The 20,525-nt window shown below is 44.0% G+C and overlaps 1 protein-coding gene across 2 annotated transcripts in view; it reads right to left on the bottom strand.

The window, feature by feature from the left end:
• Positions 1-17,372, bottom strand: part of PCSK1 (proprotein convertase subtilisin/kexin type 1) — a 32,973-nt gene extending 15,601 nt beyond the window's left edge. Inside the window, exons 1-7 of one of the 2 annotated variants that reach the window (XM_083403944.1) lie at positions 16,831-17,372; positions 11,269-11,373; positions 7,693-7,803; positions 6,194-6,340; positions 5,480-5,556; positions 3,929-4,017; positions 1,005-1,177 (exon numbers count right to left, since the gene is read on the bottom strand). In XM_083403944.1, the coding sequence (XP_083260070.1) occupies positions 1,005-1,177; positions 3,929-4,017; positions 5,480-5,556; positions 6,194-6,340; positions 7,693-7,803; positions 11,269-11,373; positions 16,831-17,013 (885 nt within the window). In that variant the 5' untranslated portion in view covers positions 17,014-17,372. The remainder of the gene's footprint in view (positions 1-1,004; positions 1,178-3,928; positions 4,018-5,479; positions 5,557-6,193; positions 6,341-7,692; positions 7,804-11,268; positions 11,374-16,830) is intronic. The other variant, XM_083403945.1, reaches the window with a different exon arrangement.
• Between the last annotated feature and the right edge of the window lie 3,153 nt (positions 17,373-20,525).

Raw genomic sequence — 20,525 nt, 5'->3', positions numbered from 1 at the left:
TTATAGCACCTCTTTGCACACACAAGACCCCCATTAGTATTGGAAGCAAAACAGGCAGTCAAGGAAACGAGCTGAAAGGCAACGTGGGCTGCTGCTATCTAGATCTTGAGCTGAGCCCTAGAGTCTAAAAGCATACCCCCCCCCAAGTGCCCTGATTTTCCAGGGACATCCTGGCTTCTGATTTGATCCTGGAATGTCCCTATTTTCCTCCCCACTGCTGCCACCGCTTGGAGAGGTGTTTGTCCTGAGTGGCAGCAGCGGCAGAGGCTGTGGCGGCTGCAGCGGTGGCTCTGAGGGAGCATCCTGTTGCCTCTCCATGGCCACTGTCACTGGCCTCCTTCCTTGGGCAGCTCATAGCAGGTGCTGGAGAGCAAGCCAGGATGAGGCTACTACCACTAAGGTCCAGCCCCACATGCCGCCGTGGCTCTGAGGGGCAGGCAACGGGCAGGGCTGCCCTGGGTGGGAAGAAAGAAGGAGCGGAGCAAAGTGCAAGGAGTCTTGATTTATTTTTTTAAAAATGTTTTGTGTGTCTAGTCTTGTGCCTCTCTAAAATTTATTTATTGGTGTGTGTTTTTCTTTTTGTAAATCTACGAAAGAAAATGATAAAATAGAATCAGGATTAAGAGGTTTTCTCAAGATGGTGGAGGGCATGTGTGTTGTGTCCCATTGGTTTAGCAGTGGTGACACTCACCCTTTTTCAGATAGGAAATGCTGGGGGGCTGGGTGGACAAAAAAAATAGGGAGTTGAGGTGGGTCATTTGGGGGGGGGGAGGGTGAGAAATGTCCCTATTTACATATGAGGAAAGTTGGAGGATATGTAAAAGCATTCAGCCACTCTCTAGAATAGTTCCAGTTTTTCTAAAACAGCATCTCTAAAACAGCAGAACGAGGGAACAAATCACATAAATACTGCTCCTTGGAACAAAGCAAGTTACCAGGCCCTATACCCTGACATGTATGAACTGCTTAAAAATACTGCCACTTTCTCGGTTAAGAGGCCTCACCTTTTTGATGCCGTATTCAAAAGCCTTCTGTGCCAGCCGGCCAGGTCCCTCAACAGTTTTCCCATCGTCATTTGGGCCCCAGCTGGCACTATAAATATCCACATGCTCTGGGCTGAAACCGATTGAACTTGCTTCTATGGCGTCTGTGACTATTCCGTCCAGCATTCTTATGCCTTAATGTGAGAAAGCAGAGAGACGGACAGAGACAAACTAGTGGTTATTTCATGCTTTCTCAACGTTAGTATTATAAAACATTTTTTGTCGCTATAAAATAGAAATATATTATTATCCAATATAAGCTGCCAGGGCTTTAAAATACAATTGACAGCGAAGAATTGGAAGAAACAAGATTTACCAACTATTGAAGAATGCCAAATGAAGATGATGGACTATATGGTACTTGCCAAACTGACTGGGAGACTCCGAGGCCAGAGAGAAAAGATGGTGGAAGAAGATTGGAAGAAGTTCAAAGAATATTTGAAAAAATATGTTAATATTTAAATCCTAGAATAGCTTTGGAAGTGGATATAGGCTGCAGGGTTAGAAGTAGAAGACAGTGTATTTTAAAATATTATTATCTGTAGGTGATAAAATGTGAAGATTTTTATGGTAAAAGTAAGTGTGATTAAAAAAATGGTTAAAAATTATGATATATGTAAACTGCTAAAGATGAGGTAAAATGAAAATCAGATAGGGGGGACTTGGGGAAGCTCACCTAACAATGTTTAGAAAAAATAAGGATAAGACAAGGATTTGTTTGTATTGTCTGTTTTTCTGCTTGTGTTGTTTAGCTGTGTTATAAAATGAATAAAAAATTTTTGGGGAAAAACAAACTAAAATACAATTGACATGGGCTAATGGGAGTTGTGGTCCAAAACTTCCAGGGGGCACCAGGTTGCGGAAGACTGATCCAGGACTTTATTTGACGCAGGAGATTCAATTCCATACTCTCCAACATTTCTTCATTGAAAATAGGGGCACCCTATTCCTACCATTTTCATCAGCAGCCTCACATTCTGATGACTGGGCCAGTTCTGTCTTGAGAGGCAGTTGCTTCATTTAGGACGTTAGAAAGGTGTGAAGCAGGTTGACGAAGTCAGACTGGAATGTAGCATGATTGATAGCTTGCAAGCCAGGAGAGGAGAAGGCTGTTAACTCAGAGGAATTCAAATGTGACAGCAGCCAGCACAGTTGTCTGCTCCACTTACAGCTGTCCCATTTTCATTTTTTATATATATGTGTAAAAAGAGCAATGTTTCTGTCCCCTTTAGTACTGCTTCAGAATCCTCTGTTAACCGAGATTTCTAAAATTCGTGTGGGTGGGGGCTGTACAATATTAGCATAGAATTTGAGTATAAGACAAGCAGATGACCTGGACACCACCAAGGTAATTGGGAAATTTGATTGATGACACTGTGAGAAAAGCTGTGTAGAAAAAAAATAAATCTTTCACTTTGCAGGCTACATTACTTTTGACAAGGCATTTGAACTACATGCCTGTCATTCTCAGATTTAAAAAGCAAAACATAAACAAGCTCCTATTTATTTCCATATTACTCTTTCACTCAGACATGAACAGATGACACTTAGGAGTTTTGGAAAACATACCTAGATTTGTTTGTTTGTTTGTTTTGCATTTTTATATTTATTTAACATTACTAGACTGACTACAGTGGTACCTCGGGTTAAGTACTTAATTCGTTCTGGATGTCCATTCTTAACCTGAAACTGTTCTTAACCTGAAGCACCACTTTAGCTAATGGGGCCTCTCGCTACCGCCACACCGCCGGAGCACGATTTCTGTTCTCATCCTGAAGCAAAGTTCTTAACCCAAGGTATTATTTCTGGGTTAGCGGAGTCTGTAACCTGAAGCATATGTAACCTGAGGTACCACTGTACTATTTATTTATTTTTTTGTATCTTTTAAACATCCACAACTGGTTGTTGTTTTTTAAAAAAATAGTATTTCCACCAATTTTCCCATTAGTAAGCCACTTTCAGAATCATTAGACAAGCATTTTCCATTAGAAAACCTATTATTTTCCATTAGAGGGGGGAATGAGATCTTTTTCTTTCAAGTTGTGCCTGGTACTGGGAGTCCTAACTGTGACCTTTCCTCTTTGGTATACGAGCCGATGCAGAGAAGCATTTACATGGCCCCTTCCACATTTGTGAAAGTGCATTGTATAGCCCCACAACTGAATTCTAGCCCATTTTAAAAGGAGATAGGAAGAAGCCCATATTAGCAGCCTAATTCCTGCACAGGTGCACAGGCAGAAAAAACATGAGGGTTAAGTGAATATATTATTTTCTGTTAAAATAAAATAAAGCAATGACCCTGGGGAGAGGTTATAAGTCTTCTATAGGTAAAGGTAAAGGGACCCCTGACCATTAGATCCAGTCGTGACCGACTCTGGGGTTGCGGCGCTCATCTCGCTTTACTGGCCGTGGGAGCCGGCGTACAACTTCTGGGTCATGTGGCCAGCATGACAAAGCTGCTTCTGGTGAACCAGAGCAGTGCATGGAAACGCCATTTACCTTCCCGCCTGGAGCGGTACCTATTTATCTACTTGCACTTTGACATGCTTTCGAACTGCTAGGTTGGCAGGAGCAGGGACCGAGCAACGGGAGCTCACCCTGTCACGGGGATTCAAACCGCCGACCTTCTGATCAGCAAGTCCTAGGCTCTGTGGTTTAACCCACAGCGCCACCCGCATTCCAAGTCTTCTACAGCATGCAACTTTTGTAGCAATACTTTCCAGCCCTTCTGCATGACCATTGCATATAACAGAAATGGAAGACTTCTTCTAATAATACATTCTCGCCAATGCATGTTGCTCCATTTACTATTCCTTTGCTCAGACCTTGAGCATGTCAGGGGTGGAAAACTCTATTAAAATTGAATTGCTATGTTGGATTCTTACCCCCAACTTTGGAATTGTATGCAACTCCTACTCCACATTTCAGGTTGTTGGCTTGCATGGCGATCTCTCCTGCACACCGTGTTCCATGTCTGCAACAAAACCCACAAGTCCATACCGATCATTTACAACTATTATTATGAATGATTATTCATTTGAATGTATACTGCCATTGCCATTCATTTGAATGATAAGTCAATTTTAATGAATTAATTCCAAGGGCAAACCTAATTTCTCAAGTGAAAAAATGGAAATACTATAAAGCAAAGCCTGCCTTGTTTCCAGTACACAAGATACCAAGGCATCTAGGAGGAAGAAAACAGAATTTATATGTATGGCTTGTCCTTGTTGCCAGTCCCAGGGTAAATGGTAACATGTTTTCTGTGATGTGTTCTATATGATTGCTCACCTTCCGTAGATGAAAAGCTGCCTTATTTAGTAGTGCAGCTTTGTATGCAGTTGAGCTGTTGAACGCTGCCAGTCTGAATTCCATTTACATATTAATAAAGAGCTGATGTTATGCAGAAATGGTAGATTTTAGAGATAATGCCATTTGAATTGGAGGATAATGGTCTCCCATTGCCGATAACTGCTGCAGAGAAGCCGAGTGATGGATTTTCAAAAGGCTTGAAACATTAATCCGTTGAAAACCTTCTACTCCGGTGATATTATTTCTGTTATAAGAGCATCCATGTAGTAAATGAAATATCATTTTTGCCTGATAGAGGCTGGCGAACCGTTGTGTAAGTTCCTTATTGTGTCACTACAAAGTGGCCTTCTAATTGGCTTGGAACAACTACTTGAGCTGGACTCCATGTTTGAAATGAGCCAATTCTCCCTGCCCTGGACTTCTCAAACCATCGTTCAAGGCCCAGCCTGCCGAAAAACCATATTGTACTATTTGATTGGCTAGAACAGAGGTGGGGAACCTGTGGCCCACGACTGGATGATGTTAGACTACATTTCTCATCAGCCCCAGATAGCAGGGCCAATAGCCAGGGATTATGGGTATTGTAGTCCAGCAACAAACAAAAACTATAACTCCTCCCCCTGAGGGTTTAAAGGCTATAGATTGCTTAATTAGCCAAAGGCCTGGGGCAAATAAAATGGTTTTGCCTGGCGCCTAAAGATATGTAATGAAGGTACCAGGTGAACCTTCCTGGGAGAGCATTCCACAAATGGGGAGCCATCACAGAAAAGGCCCATTCTTGTGTTGCCACCTTCCAGACCTCTCATGGAGGAGGCATATGAAGGAGGGCCTTGGATGATGATTGCAGGTTCCGGGTTGGTTCATATGGAGAAAAAGGGAGAACAAGGGGTGTAGCCACCCACTTTTGGATCCGCTCACACTCACTTTTGGCTCAATCCCTGCTGACAGCCATCATGCAGTCCTCAGCAGAAAAATGGTTTCCCACCCCTGAGATAGTTCATTTAAATAGCACCGTACATATTATGAAAGTGGTCAAAGTTCACCAAGGGTCAACTGTCAAGATTTGTTTTGCAGAGATTATCAGCAGCATATATTAAAGAGAGAAACAGCAAGTCATTACTCACTTGTTTTCATTTGTTGGGTCATATCTAGGAAATGGATCGTGATCGTTGTCATTGAAATCATAACTTGCCTCAGGATCCTAAGTTGAAAAATGAAACAAAGGAAGAGGATGGATAAAGAGCACTTCTGAAATTGCTGAGGCAGCAGAGATAAATTAATTCTAACTTTTTGAAAACACCCCCCTTTATTTATTTATTTTGCAATTGTAGCAGCATGATAATATACAGGGCTTTTCTTCAGCTGGAACTTGCTGGAACTCAGTTATGGCACCTGTCAGGTAGATGCCATTGCTATTCTAAGAGAACAAGGGAGGTATTCATGGTGAGTTCCGGCACCTCTTTTTCTAGAAAAATAGCACTGATATTATATTTTATTGACTACTCCTGTTAGTTTTTTCTAACAGTTTTTTATATTTACATACACACACACACACACACAAGCTCACGAGAGACACTTCAACTATTGCTCATTATTAATTTGTTTAGCTTTATTTGTCATCTTTGTAATCTCCTAGCCTTTATTGAAGGATTCCATTTTTATCCTCACAATACCTACATGAGGCAGTGTTCAGGCAGACAGAGAGTGACTTGAAGGTCACCCAGTGAGCCTCATTGCTGAGCAGGGAGATAAAACTCATTTTCCACATCCAAGCCCCAAGAGTCTAGCCACTCCATTGGTAAATAATAACTGATTGATTGCTGAAGTATAAAACTCACATAGTTAATATAAATGTCGGTGTGGTTCCACTCCAAGCCATCATCAAGCACTGTTACGACAACACCTTTCCCAGTAATCCCTTTTTGCCACACAGGAATAACATGGAGATCCAATTTTGGCAGAGACGGAGTCATTCTTGTGTCTTGCTAGGAAAAATAAAGGATAATACATTTATATATCCATGTAGTTTGCGCCAGTGTTTCAGATAACAGTCTCTCTCCCCCCCCCCCACCCCAGTCCTTCCTGGAGAAGGTGGGGGTTAAACCTGTGAAGCATGTGCTCTCCTGCTCTCCAGTCAGATCAGCAGGGTTTAACTTTGGATTATGCCCAATAATTCTTGCAATGTACTTCCCAATCTTAAGCAAAAACAAGTCATATCATACTTAATGGGATTTGACTCCCAGTAAGCGTGCTGTAATGGGGACGTGGGTGGCGCTGTGGGTTAAAGCCTCAGCGCCTAGGGCTTGCCGATCGAAAGGTTGGCGGTTTGAATCCCTGCGGCGGGGTGCGCTCCCGCTGTTTGGTCCCAGCGCCTGCCAACCTAGCAGTTCGAAAGCACTCCCGGGTGCAAGTAGATAAATAGGGACCGCTTACTAGCGGGAAGGTAAACGGCGTTTCCGTGTGCGGCTCTGGCTCGCCAGAGCAGCGATGCCACACTGGCCACGTGGCCCGGAAGTGTCTTCGGACAGCGCTGGCCCCCGGCCTCTTTGAGTGAGATGGGCGCACAACCCTAGAGTCTGTCAAGACTGGCCCGTACGGGCAGGGGTACCTTTACCTTTACCCTTTAAGCGTGCTGTAAATTATAGCCTGGTAGCCTGATCTTCTTTCCTCATAAGTAAAGTCGGAACCATGCTCACTTGTGGGATGGGATTTCCCATTCTCTGTGTCACAGTAGCAAACACAGAGTGTGGGGTATGGCACAATGGGCTGCTGATAGAGGGAAGCGTTGGCAGAAATTGCGGCCTCCAATGCATGAGTGGAAGCGCCTTCCTGCTTGCTTAGTTTGCTTCTGATTGCAACTTCAATGCATTTTATTCTAACAATTGCAGTTGAGAGATTATTCCAATCCACCAGTCCGTTCTTTGATAGCTGTTGAATTTTCCATTTTCAGAACCTGAATGTCTGTGCGGGGGGGGAGGGGGATGGTTGGTAGCCAGTGGCAATAAGAGACTTATTAGAGAAAAGAAAAATCCATCTCAAAAGGTGAAAACATTTTGCAAAAGTTATTGTGCACTATGCTCTTAATTTTATAATTTGGAAGCTGAGAGTAGAAGGAGTAGAAAATTGCTTGTCAAGAGTTGAATACCTTGCATGCCTCATACAGTGCAATCCTATGGATCGTTACTCAAAAGTAAGTCCCACTCGGTTCAGTGCAATGGCACTTGCTCCCTACGAAGGATGTTTAGGATTGCAGCCTAAATGGTTGCACTGCAGCTCATAGATGACTTTTGACTTTTCTTAAGACATGTAGAGTCTACATATAAATGCAAGCTCTTACCAGATACCATTGTTGATTCCACATGGGGTCATTGAAAAGATTTCCTGCTGAGTCCCGCAATACCGAACGCTTACTTCTCTTCTTTTCATACTGTTGTTCTGCCCAAGACACCTGGAATATATTTGCCAATAGCAACATATATAAAGAACCTGGAGTTGTTGTTGTTGTTGTTGTTGTTATACCAAAGTATTATTGCATTTCTATCCCACCCCTTTTCTAAGAATCTCAGAAGCACATTTTAGTCTCACAACGTTTATTTCTATTTTAATTGTAGAGAAATCAGTGTGGATTTTTTTTTTTTTTTAAGGTAAAAGGAAGAAATTCCCTTAAAAACAACATCAACAAGCTCACTGATCTCCACAGCCTCTCCAGCTTCCCACACTTTCACAGGGGAAGAAAGCTTTTTTTTTTTTTAGAAACAGGCATACAGGTTTTTGGCACACCAGTAACAGAAAATTATCTCTCTCCTTTTTTTAAGCAACAAGACTCACTCATATGTATAAAAAAACCTTATCCATGAGCTACAGTTTAACATTTAAAAACAATTATAGCAGTGAATGTGGGAGATATACTCTCTTGTTATACCAGTATCAAACTTGTTTATTCACAGTCCATATGCTCTTCCACCTGGCCCCGTAACTACATCTCTTTGCAAATCTCCATATTAAGAAAACTGTTACTATTAGATCACATCTAATAATGATATAATGAATATCTAATAATGAATAAGAGCATTAATGACAGAGGACTACACCCTATTTAATTTAGCATGTCTGTCTATGGAAGCATTAAGAGCATCCTACTTACTGGAAGATAAGTTTAATTATTTTTATTTTTTTTAGGCTGCTGGGTTGTTGTTGTTTAGTCTTGGCATATGGTGATTTATTACTTTAGGAAATTATATTAAATGATTCTAACTCAACATACTGTATTTTCTTTCTAAAAGGTAATTCAAGCCTGCTCTACCAACTGAACTATCCCAGCAAAGGGTATTTGCATTAAATAGCAAGACAGGCATGCTCTATTTCATGTTGTAATATATCTTTGCAGATTAGGCATAACCCTGTTTGCAAAAGGTTGTAGCAAGAGCCAGGAAGCTGGCCTTCTTCAGCAGCTGCTGCTAGTGCAAATGTAATTAATATTGCGCTGCACACATGTCAGAGTTGACCTCTAATACTGAAAACAAATTCTGCAACCAAGCCTTTGATTTACAAAGCCTGGAGGACCACATTCTGATAAGTGCTCAATTTCAACAGATAGTAGTTTGAGGGGCAGAGGGCAGGTTACTTAACTGACACCCAGTCCCATTATGCAAAGTGGATCTCCCTGCTGATTATTTCATGTGTAGCACCAAATTTCACATGGAAAACATTGATGCCACTGAACTTTGCAATGATCCAGTTTGGAAGGCAAATCTGCCATGCTTGTAAAGCGCACTAGAATATACTGAACTGAACCAACCACCCAGCCCCATAGTTCTTTGGCGGCTCAGGTTACAATCCAAGCTGAAAAAGAACTTCTCTTCCTACCTATATACCTGGCTGTGGCTGCAGTGATGGCAGCAAGGACAGTCTTACTCCCTTTCGTTTCCTTTCACCTTTGTACTTGAAATGCTAGCATGGGGATGTCACAAAACCTGCATTTCCCGGCATTCCCAGGGCCTGCAATTTGCCATAGCGGTTTTTCAAGAACCAAAGAGGAAGGAGTGGGTAGGAGAGAAAGAGGGGAGAGAGGAGGCAGAGATCTCATTCCATCTCTGCCACTGACTCAGCAAACAGAAACAGCAGACTTCTGCATTAGTCAGGCAATTAGGTTTGTGTCTCACAATGCAAGGAGGGGATTCAGACCCCGCTGTGCTGCTGGCGATGTAATTGGGAGCACAGTTGGGCTCAAAGTGGGCACAGGATAGAGTCCAGAATACACAAAGCTTCTCCCCCTCGCCTCAACATGAGAGAACTCAGTTGGCTGAATCCAGTTCTGAATTGAACTGGGAAGGGGGAAATGCCCAGTGAGAATGCACAAAGGATGTGAGCGATTGCCATAATGTCTGATGACGAGATCACCAAGACATCTGGTGTGTTGTGAACACTCTCCACTTTGTAGGCTGTTGCAGGTTAACACCCCCGGTGTGGAGAGACACAACAGAGAAGCTGCTGTGGTGTGAACAAAATAACATACACCTAATTGATTTCCTAGTGGCTATACCAAGAACTAAGATATCAACAATCAGCTGATCTATGTTGCCCTTTGTTATCTGACACACATCTGCTTTTTGTCTTGTTTCCTAAGTGCATAATTCCAGTGGCCAGTTGTCAAACCGCTGGCCAAGATTATACATCAAGATCTGGACCTTCTCATTTGCTAACATTTTGCTTCTTAGAATTTGCACTGCCATCACAACTTCCCTCTTCCCTCTTCCTTCACCTTTTGTTTTCTTTAAAAAGCAAGGAATCTGTTGCATTTTAAGTAGGGTTGCCATATTTCAAAAATGACAACCCAGACACAAAAGCTGTTGTTTTTTGGCAAGTTGTTGAGCGTTGCCAATTTCCATAGACTCCCCTTGGGCTAGTTCCTCAATGAACCCCAAAATTTCTGATGATTACTGGTATATTTTTCACCCTTTTGTGGGGCAAATCTTGACATTGACACCATAAGGCAACAATAGCCCTACTATGCAAATGTTATCTACTTGCCATAAATTTCAGCAGTCTGCTTCACTCTCCTACATTCAGGGCTGGCCCTACCATTAGGCAGCAGATACCAGGAGGAAGCAGCTCCCCTGAGCCACCTGGTCACTTCCACCTGACGGAAATCAGAGGTGTATGTGCCACACAGCCTGCTGCCCTCAAGTGCTGTGGAGGATAACATCCCATTGCCAGAGCTGAAATAAGGCCCCGTCTGCAACATTTAAAGGAATTTCATGTCACTTTAAACACTCATGGCTTCCTCCATAGAATCCTAGGAACTGTAGTTTTTTTAAGAGTTCTGCGATTTGTTAGACTTATATTCCCACCCCAGAGCTGCACTTTCTAGAGTAGTTCAACAAGCAATCACTCTTCCCAGGTAACTCTGGGAACTGAAGCTATATGAGTGGAATAGAGGTCTCCTAAGAACTCTCAGGACACATAACAAACTACAATTCCTGGGGTTCTTTGGGAGAAACCGTGACTGTTTAAAGTAGTATCATGGTAAACTTGGGGCCTAAGATTCAACTGCCGGTTCAGTCAGCTTCTGTACCTTAAACTGAGGGTGGGTGGCCATTTGACACCAACAGAGCAAACATGTGACAGTTGTGGACCTCCCCATGTAACTTTGAGCCTGGCAGTGTTTCTCAGCCTAACTTACCTCACAAGATTGTTGTAGGGATAAAAATGGTTGAAGAGAACTATGGGCAATCCCTTAATCTCCTTGAGGAAAGGGGAGATATGAATTTAATAAATAAATTAAAGGCTAGAGGAGACTGCAAGCCTATGTATGTTTCCTCAGAAGTAAGCCCATCTGGGTTCATGGGGGCTTATTCCCTTGTAAGGGTATTCAGTATTGCAGTCTATGGGAAACTGAAAATGCAATACTTACGCGTTGATCATCCAAGAGTCTTTTTGTGATGTGAGTAGCACTCCTTCGCAACCTTCTAGGATGGCTCTTATGTCTAAATAGATAATGATTTTCAAGTGATCCAATCTGCAATACACAGGATGATTTCTGAGATATTTTCCCACAGGGAGCAAACAGTCAATAGCAACGGATAAATGGAATTTCCCAGAAATGCTTCGAATATAAGAACATTAAATTTTGGTGGATAAAATATTTATTCAAAAGCAGAAGTGCAAAGACTGTGGGAACAGAACTGTGTCTCCACCAATATTTTCCAAGCAATTAAACACGTGAATAATTGTCAACATACACTGTTTTTAAACTAATAGTAATGTGTCTTGAATAGAGCAATGTGTTGAAAATATGCACAGGGGACAGGATTTTTCTTAGAATTAAAAGGAACAAATAGGTTCCAACACTATTACCCATCTATGTGTACAGATGATTAACTGTTAGGTGCTTTTTGTTTAGAGCATAGGACTTCTCCAGCCTTATCCTCAACCAGAACAAAGGCTGAGGACATGTAAATGCATTTGCCTACCTTCATTTGCCCAGGCTTTTCCTCATAAGACCCTGTTCAAATCCTTTCAGTTCCAGATAGACAGATAGACAGATAGATAGATAGGTAGATAGGTAGGTAGATAGATAGATAGATAGATAGATGATAGATGATAGATATAGATGATAGATAGATAGATAGATAGATAGATAGATAGATAGATAGATAGATAGATAGACAGATGATAGATAGATGATGATAGATAGATAGATAGATAGATGATAGATAGATAGATGACAGATATGGAACTGAAAGGATTCAAACACAAAGGAGTCCCAGGTGTCAAAAAGCTTATTTATGTATGCTACTACTGCAGCCTGTGTTTTGCTAGCCCCCAAATGGAAAACAAGCAGGGTCCTAACCAAAGAAGAATGGCAGCTTAGCTGATAGAATACGTGCAGCTTGCAGATTTAACATATAGAATAAGAGAACAAGAAGAACATACGTTTAAAGAAGACTGGAAAATGTTTACTGAATAATATGTGGGTGAAAATTGTGTTCATTTAAAACCACTGGTAGCATTAAGATAAATTCAGCAGTGTAGATAAGTTTTGGTGGATGTAGCAATGGATTACTGAATGGTTTAGTTCATGCAAAATATGCAGGGGTGTATGGTATGCATAAAACAGGATGCAGGCCCCTCCAGCCCAGCATCCTGTTCCCACCATGGCTCCTAGATGCCTGTGGGAAACCCAGAAGCAGGACATGAATAAAAGAACACCCTCCCCTTCTGTGATTTGCAGCTGCTGGTAAAGGTAAAGGGACCCCTGACCATTAGGTCCAGTCACAGACGACTCTGGGGTTGCAACGCTCATCTCGCTTTATTGGCCGAGGGAGCCGGCGTACAGCTTCTGGGTCATGTGGCCAGCATGACTAAGCCGCTTCTGGCGAACCAGAGCAGCGCACAGAAACGCCGTTTACCTTCCTGCTGGAGTGGTACCTATTTATCTACTTGCACTTTGACGTGCTTTTGAACTGCTAGGTTGGCAGGAGCAGGGACCGAGCAACGGGAGCTCACCCCACCGCGGAGATTCGAACTGCCAACCTTCCGATCGGCAAGCCCTAGGCTTAGTGGTTTAGACCACAGCACCACCTGCGTCCCTTTCACAGCAGCTGGTACTCAGAAGCATTGCTGACTCCAACTGTGGAGGCAGAGCACAGCCACCTCATGATGTATTCCACTCTGTCTTCCTCGCTTTTCTCTTATCCAATGGCCTTGCTCTGGATTTCATTAGACAGCACTTCTTGGATTCCCCACAGCTCATTTCATCATTTCCCATTCTTTCTCTGTAACATTGATTTCCCCCAGTATATAGTCGTCTTGCTCATCTCTGGGATATTAGAGCGAATGATATATGGAATCGCTGTCGGCCTGAGTGCAACATGTTCAGCGCCCTCCACTTCTAATTACCAAGTGATCATCACCGAAATGATAATTGGTAGAAATGTCTACAGTAGTTTTGTTTGCATTGCTATGCTGAAATAGCCTGCTTCTGCAATGCCACAGTGATTTTGTGCAGCAGCCTTGCTTAGAATCCTCATTTTTCCTACTTTGTGTTCTGGCAGTTGGAACTCATGTTACATGGTATGCAGAATCTTGAGAGGACATTTACTTGGCCAGAAAAGCAGGTCTAAATCTTGGAGCTTATTCAAATATGGTCTTTCAGCAGTCAGGACAGGGAGTGAGTTTTATTGGATGGAGATCTAATTCCTTTTGCTAAGGTGGCACCAGAAACATAACTCCTATTTGTTGGGTTGTAATGGCCTGGCATGCGTGGTTCTGTTTTAAAATTCCTGGCACGTTGGCTGCAACAGTAGCAGGTCGTAGACTCCAGCCATTTAATTGCAATTATGAGCAAATGTTAGGAATCATGTGGAAATCTAAATGGAGGTGATCAATGCATGCCTAGAAACTACCCAGCTAGTGGCATAATACAGGAAGTGTTAAAACAGAGATAAGAGCTTGAGTGATTCTGCCTTCTGTTAAGCACTAAATGAGCCTAGTTTCAGTTCTGCTCAGCAACAATTCTTACCGGGTTTTTAATTGGGACAGGAAATGTGAGCTTCTAGAGCTACAACTGTTGCCTGATTCAGGCAGTATGAACACAGGTTGGTTGCCACTGAAATCACTTCTGGGGCTCCAGGTAGCCACTGTAATGTTCTACTCAGCTCCCGCATATAAGCCTGCCAGTGGTTAGTAAATAGCCATGCCAGGGCCATTGCCCCCAGTGGATCTGGCAAACATTTGCCAGAGCCAGTTATAGGTTTTGCGGCTGTGTCGTGGAGCTCCTACCATGTGGAAGTGGTTTACTGCTGATGGCAGCCAGCACCACATTTACAGCGCTAGAACCCGGGCCATATAACATGTCACCCCTGTTAGCTTCATCTCAGAGCAAAATTACCGCCTCCCATTTAATGCAGCAGCAATCTAAGTGCTACACATCTTCATCAGAGTGCTTGCAAATGTCCGCCACTACTTGAATTCCAAATGCATTACAAACAGCAACTCCCATAGATTATCCATGATTAGATCTTTGGGAAATTTAGCAAGGTGGAAATATTTAAAATAAACAAATCAAAATTTCTAAAACAAGAGGTGCCAAAGCTGTTCTCGACAGGCTTGGAGCAACACCCTCCGAACTAGAAAGCCTGCCTTCCAAATCAAGATATATACGTGGCAAAAGAAAGGCAGACTTTTCTTTATTATTACTTGACAAGCTCCAGGGATGAGCTATGGCTATGGAATCAGAGACACTTGCTGACTCAAATTAAGTTCTGACAGGAGGGGAGTATCAAAGTGCCTATGAATCAGTTGATCTTGTATATAGGAAACCTGGCCATGAGATGTGCATATCTACAAAAATTCGCAGTTGCTTATTCTCAGGTAGAGAGAACCCTCTGCAAAACAAGGGCGGGCATTTAACTCTGCCACGCTCCCTATCAGTTGCAATCTCTTTGGAACAGCTCACTGCACTAGATTGTGCCAAAGTAGCTTACTCAGTTAGGTAAAAAAGCTCATCACATGGTCTCTGGACCTGGACTCAGGGGCAAAGCTAGGCTTTATTTCACCCAGATCAAAGACCCAGTTTGGCACCCCATACACACACACATTTGTGTATACACACACACACACACACACAGAGAGAGAGAGAGAGAGAGAGAGAGAGAGAGAGCCAGGCTGGGAGCCTCAATGGCGCTCCTCTGGAGGTTTCACCAGGGGCAAAAAAACCTGACTAGTCTCTCCCCCCCCCCCAGCTACAGCACTGTGCCTGGGCTACATTGCCCCTCATTGCTCATCTCTACATTACGCTGTATTCCTGGGTGCCTCTGTTCTGCTTCATTGGGTGGTCTGAGTCGTTGCCAATGCAATATTGTCAACACCCACTGCTGTGTAACAGGCTTGTGTCGCTGACACAAGGGCACAGGATACAGCAGTGAATCAGAACCTATGCACTTCTATTTGCCAGCACAGCAGTTCGTCAGCACTACTTTTATAGGGGCGCGGGGAGTTAAATTTGCTTCCCGCAGTGACAACGAAGCTTGTTTCAAGCATAAGAGGTAAGTGAGGATCATAAAAGAGAAAGCAGATGTTAGACTTTGATCTCCACCCTCTCCGTGCTCTGCATCACTGGACTAACACAGAGACATATTAGGCTGTTTCTTTAGAAACCAGATCAGAGGGGTTTGGTTTCTGCACTACTGGAGTCAACTGCTGGGGTACAGGATACAGGTAGGAAACTCTACAATTAGATAACGGGGCAAGGTTGCTATTACGTAAATGAAGTTACTCATCCCTGACAACAGTGACGTCATGGCATGACAGACGGGGGGAGGAGGTGGGCTGGAGGGAAGGGAGAGGAGAGGAGATTGTGGAAAACACCTGGCGCTGTTAACTTTTAGGATACAGTGTAGGATTGCTCTTGTTCAATCCACATGGCACCTTCACCAAACCACGGAGGCACAAATATGTCCCTAAGAGCAGAGGGTTTGCGGAAAGAAACGGCAAGTGGTTTCAATGCTCTGGGCTGGTAGAACTTTATCAAAGGAGGAGGGAGGGAAGAAAGAAAGACAGAGCTCATTCTTTGTCTGAAAGCTCGCTCCACGGAATGACGGCTTCCTCCTGCATAAACCCAGATGTCTGTGGTTACTCAGAAGGATGGGGGAAGTACTCTGCACACGCATTCTCCTTCTGCATACTGCTTCACCCATCCCTGGGGAATTATGAATTCTCTCGATTGTTGAATTCTCTCTCGTTTCAATCCTGGCAATTGAAACGGATCCTGAGGTTGGAACCCCAGCTAAAGGCATTCCACCTTCGCCTTGGGGAGCTGTAGGGGTTAATGCAAAGCAAGGAAGGTCTCCTTGCGGGGGTTTCCGAGGAGGAAGCATTTCTCGTTTCCCCTGAGTTGCAATTCCCAGCGCCTGCTGCCGATTCCACTCCGTTTGGTATTGTCCCCGAGAAAGCCACCTCTCGCAGAACGCAAAGGAGTGTGCTATCCCTAAAGTCATTTCCTCAACTCTATTTAAATTTATTATTATTATTATTATTATTATTATTATTATTATTATTATTATTCAGTGGTGTGCATAGAAAAGCAAAGAATCCTGTGGCAGGAGAGAAAGCTTGGGAACTCTGAGGACTTTCCCCGGAGACTGTGTTTGCCATATGGAGGGAGAACCCGCCATCCTGAGCTAGGAAACCCACCCACCTCTCCCTAATAATAATAATAATAATAATAATAGCATGAGAAGTCCTTGCTTAAGGGAGTCAGTCTCTAGAAAGGAGCACGTGACGTGTGTAGCTCTGTCTCAGCAACAGAGCCATTAGCGCACAGCCACTATCTCCAGCTGCTAGTCAATGGCATCGCTTGTCAATTACGCGCGCCGCCGGGTTCCTATTCGGGAAAGCGGGAGAAACAAACTTGCCTGCTTTGCGCAATGGGGTGGGAGAAGGGTGGAGTGGGGAGGGAAGCGGGGAGCCTTACCTGCCCCAGAAATTCATACTGCAGCTCGTCGGCGATGGCCTGGGCTGCCGCCGGACCTCCCGGGATCTCGGCTGCCCACTCGTTGACGAACTGCCTCTCCGCCCGGGCCAGCAGGACGGCTGCGCTCCAGGCAGCCAGCAAAGCCACGGCCGCGCTGCGCCCTGCCCAGCCTCGCCTCTCCATGGCAGCCGGCGAGGAAGAAGGAGGACCGGGCGCTTTGGAGAGAACGAGGAGAATCGATCAAGGAATCGAGTCAGGCACTGGAGAAGTCAGGATTCGTGCTTCAAAAAAAGGGAGGAAGAGTGGAAAACTCCTTCCCCACTCTGGTTGCTATGCGATCAGGAGAAAGGCTGGTGCGGCGGGGCGGGGGGTGGAGAAGGAGCTGGCTGTTCTCAAGAAAGTGCCTGGCTGCGATCACAGGTCGCCCGTTTCTGCCCGGCTCATGCTTGAGCAGGACTCCAACCCGCCACAGCCAGAATGGAAATGAGGGCTTGACACATCAAAACGACGAAAGCGATCCCTGACGTCAGATCTCCCGGGCTCGGATCGAGATGGTTGTTCCCAAGGGAGAGGAGGAGCTGGAGGCGTTTGCTAATATAGGGGATGGACTGCAGGATTTATTATTATTATTATTATTATTATTATTATTATTATTATTATTATTATTAGCACACACACGCAAGAGGAAGGGGAAATTCTCCAGCGTCTCTGTACCAGGAGCTGTCCATGGTACGAAGGCTCCGGCAATCTGTCTCACTGTCGGTCTCTTTCGCCTCTCTGAATGAATTGACAACCCACCGCCGGCTTCCCTACAGATAAGCAAAGCCCTTTCTGTAACATGAAGGTTGCTGCCCGCAAACGGATGGGCATTTCGATCAACATATTGTTCCTGTTGCTTTCCTGATGCGGTGCCTCCGGTCACTGTGTTTCTGAAGCTCTGAAGCTTTGAACACTGCCAAAAGAATCGATAAAGATCTTGGGGGGTAGGTGGGAGAGAGGTTTTAGCTGATGGGCTGCTTGCTTGTAAACAGATTTCAAAGAGGTGGCCGTAAGGAACATACGTGTGTGTGTGTGCAGTTGGGGATCATTTCCCTATCTAAAGTTGGGAGGAGGAGTCTGCCCTGTCAACCTAAGAACAGTTATTGTGACCCCACATGCAGGTCTTTTGGGGCAACTTCACAGCTCCTGATGAGAATCAGATTTATTAGGGTTTCATGCCTCGCCTACGCCAAAGCCTAGAGGCAATGTACAAAATGCACAAAATCACAAGCACAGCATTTCGAAACCACAAGATTTGTCAGGGAAGGGGGTTTCCAGTTCTATACAGGGTGAAATGCGATCTCCACAAAGTGAGAATGGAGGAGGTTATACATCCAGGCACATTGCATGCAGTGGGAAGAAGGAAGAGAATGTGGTAGAACAAACATGCATCTGTCCACATCTGCAGATTCTCCACCATTGCTACCCCAATATGGCACATCTTTTGAATCACAGAGGTTTTTTTCCAGGCAGGAAATGTATGAAAAAGCTGGCATTCCTCTCCAGTGTAGAGGAAGGTGGGTTTCTAAAACTTTATTTAGAAACTGATACCCTGCTGTTTGAAACAGGAAAAAAATATTCACAAAACCATTAGGAACCATATATACTGACAGTCTTTCATTCCAAGTCCAAAATGGCATTATCCATGCTGCTCTTCTTACCAGATAAGCCTTAGACTCCTGGGATTCACTTGGTTTCGACAACATTATTGTCACGGCATTATCAAGCCATTTCTAGCGACCCCTCCCATGTTCCTACCTGTTTCTCCAACCAAACTCCGGCATGAGTCAACGCCAACATATGCCTCTTAAGAGCTTAGAGCTTGCAAGTCAGGATGATGATTTTAATGTTTCCAATTCCCCATAGCATATGCCTTTCCTATGTGTCATATGGACCTTATAATCCCTTTAAGAATATAAGAAGAGTCTTGCTGGATCAGGCCCACTTGCCCATCTAGTCTAGCATCCTGATCCTAGAATGGCCAACCAGATGTCTGTGGGAAGCCCACAAGCAGGATCAGAGTGCAGCAGCAGTCTTGTGATTCCTAGCAATTGGCATTTAGAGACATGCGGCCTCCAACAATGGTTCCATGGGAGCCGTGATGCTGCCCAATTGTGTGAGATGGTGGTGGGAGCAAAGATGTCTACAAGTCATCAACATCTACAAAGATGGCTACAAGTCACTGGAGAGAGGAAGTGGGCAGCAGCATCTCCTGCAAACGCACTGACAGTGCAATCCTCTGCATGTCTGCTCCAAGGTAAGTCCTATTCAGGAGGAGCAGGTGGAGATGTGGTCTAAACCACTGAGTCTCTTCGGCTTGCCGATCAGAAGGTTGGCGGTTCGAATCCCCGCAACAGAGTGAGCTCCCATTGCTCCCAGCTCTTGCCAACCTAGCAGTTTGAAAGCACGCCAGTGCAAGTAGATAAATAGGTACCGCTGCGACAGGAAGGTAAACGGCGTATCCGTGCGCTCTGGTTTCCGTCACGGTGTCTCGTTGTGCCAGAAGTGGTTTAGTTCTGCTGGCCACATGACCTGGAAAGCTGTTTGTGGACAAACACCGGCTTCCTCAGCCTGACGCAAGATGAGTACCATAACCCCATAGTCGCCTTTGACTGGACTTAACCGTCCAGGGGTCCTTTACCTTTTTTAAAAAAACATTTTAAAGTCCTATTCAGTGGAGCTTACTCACACTTACTTATAACTGTGTCTAGTAGGAAGCAGTCACTTTTGACCTTCCAAATGTTGTTGTACTCAAAGTCCCAGCCACCATGGCCAATGGTGAAGGATGATGGAAGCTGCTGTCCAAGAACCCTAGGTAGACCACAGTTCCCCATCTCTGGTGTATAGGACTGCAGTCTGCATTTTGTTTAATGCGCAAAATTTATTGTGCAGTTCCTTTTGTTTCACCATTTTTGCTATCTTCTCCTTGGCTCCCACAGTTACCATTATCATGTTCCTTTGCACTGTCGCTCTTTCTCATAAGTCCCCAATGACCTTCCTTCCTGATTCTTTCTCAAACACCGACTTCACTTTTTGTAAGCACTGGTTAGTTGCCTGTCTTTATCCCCCCTCTGAACCCCCTCTTCTCTTGCAATCACTTTCCTTTATCTATCTTGTGAAAATTGCTTCTTTCCTTGACCTTGTTTGTTTGTTTCAGTTACAGGTAGGTAGCCGTGTTGGTCTGCCATAGTGGAAACAAAATAAAACAATTCCTTCCAGTAGCACCTTAGAGACCAATAAGTTTGTTGTTGGTATGAGCTTTCGTGTGCATGCAAGTGTATCTGAAGAAGTGTGCATGCACATGAAAGCTCATACCAACAACAAACTTAGCTGGTCTCTAAGGTGCTACCGGAAGGAATTGTTTTATCTTGTTTGTTTCAGTTATCACAGCCCCAGTTTACCTCCAACTTCTATATCCCTTCCTTAAATTTCAAGAGGAGATGGTGGTTGAAATCAGAGTTTGTTCCATCCTCATCACCCGCTTTGGGTGTTTGCTTATCAAGATGACTCGAGGTTTGCCTTAAGTAGTGGGACAATTGGGAATTCTTTTCTTTGTTTTGCTGTGCTATTGTTTTACATTGGCCTGCGAGGATTTCTTTCAGTTGTCCTCCACGATTCTGGAGATCAATAAAACAAATAAACCTAAACTTTAATTT

Source organism: Podarcis tiliguerta, assembly GCF_965153285.1.
Source record: "Podarcis tiliguerta genome assembly, chromosome: 11".
NCBI classification, from domain to species: Eukaryota; Metazoa; Chordata; class Lepidosauria; order Squamata; family Lacertidae; genus Podarcis; species Podarcis tiliguerta.
The sequence above is the reverse complement of the archived record's forward strand: the minus strand, read 5'-3'. Positions and strand labels throughout refer to the sequence as shown.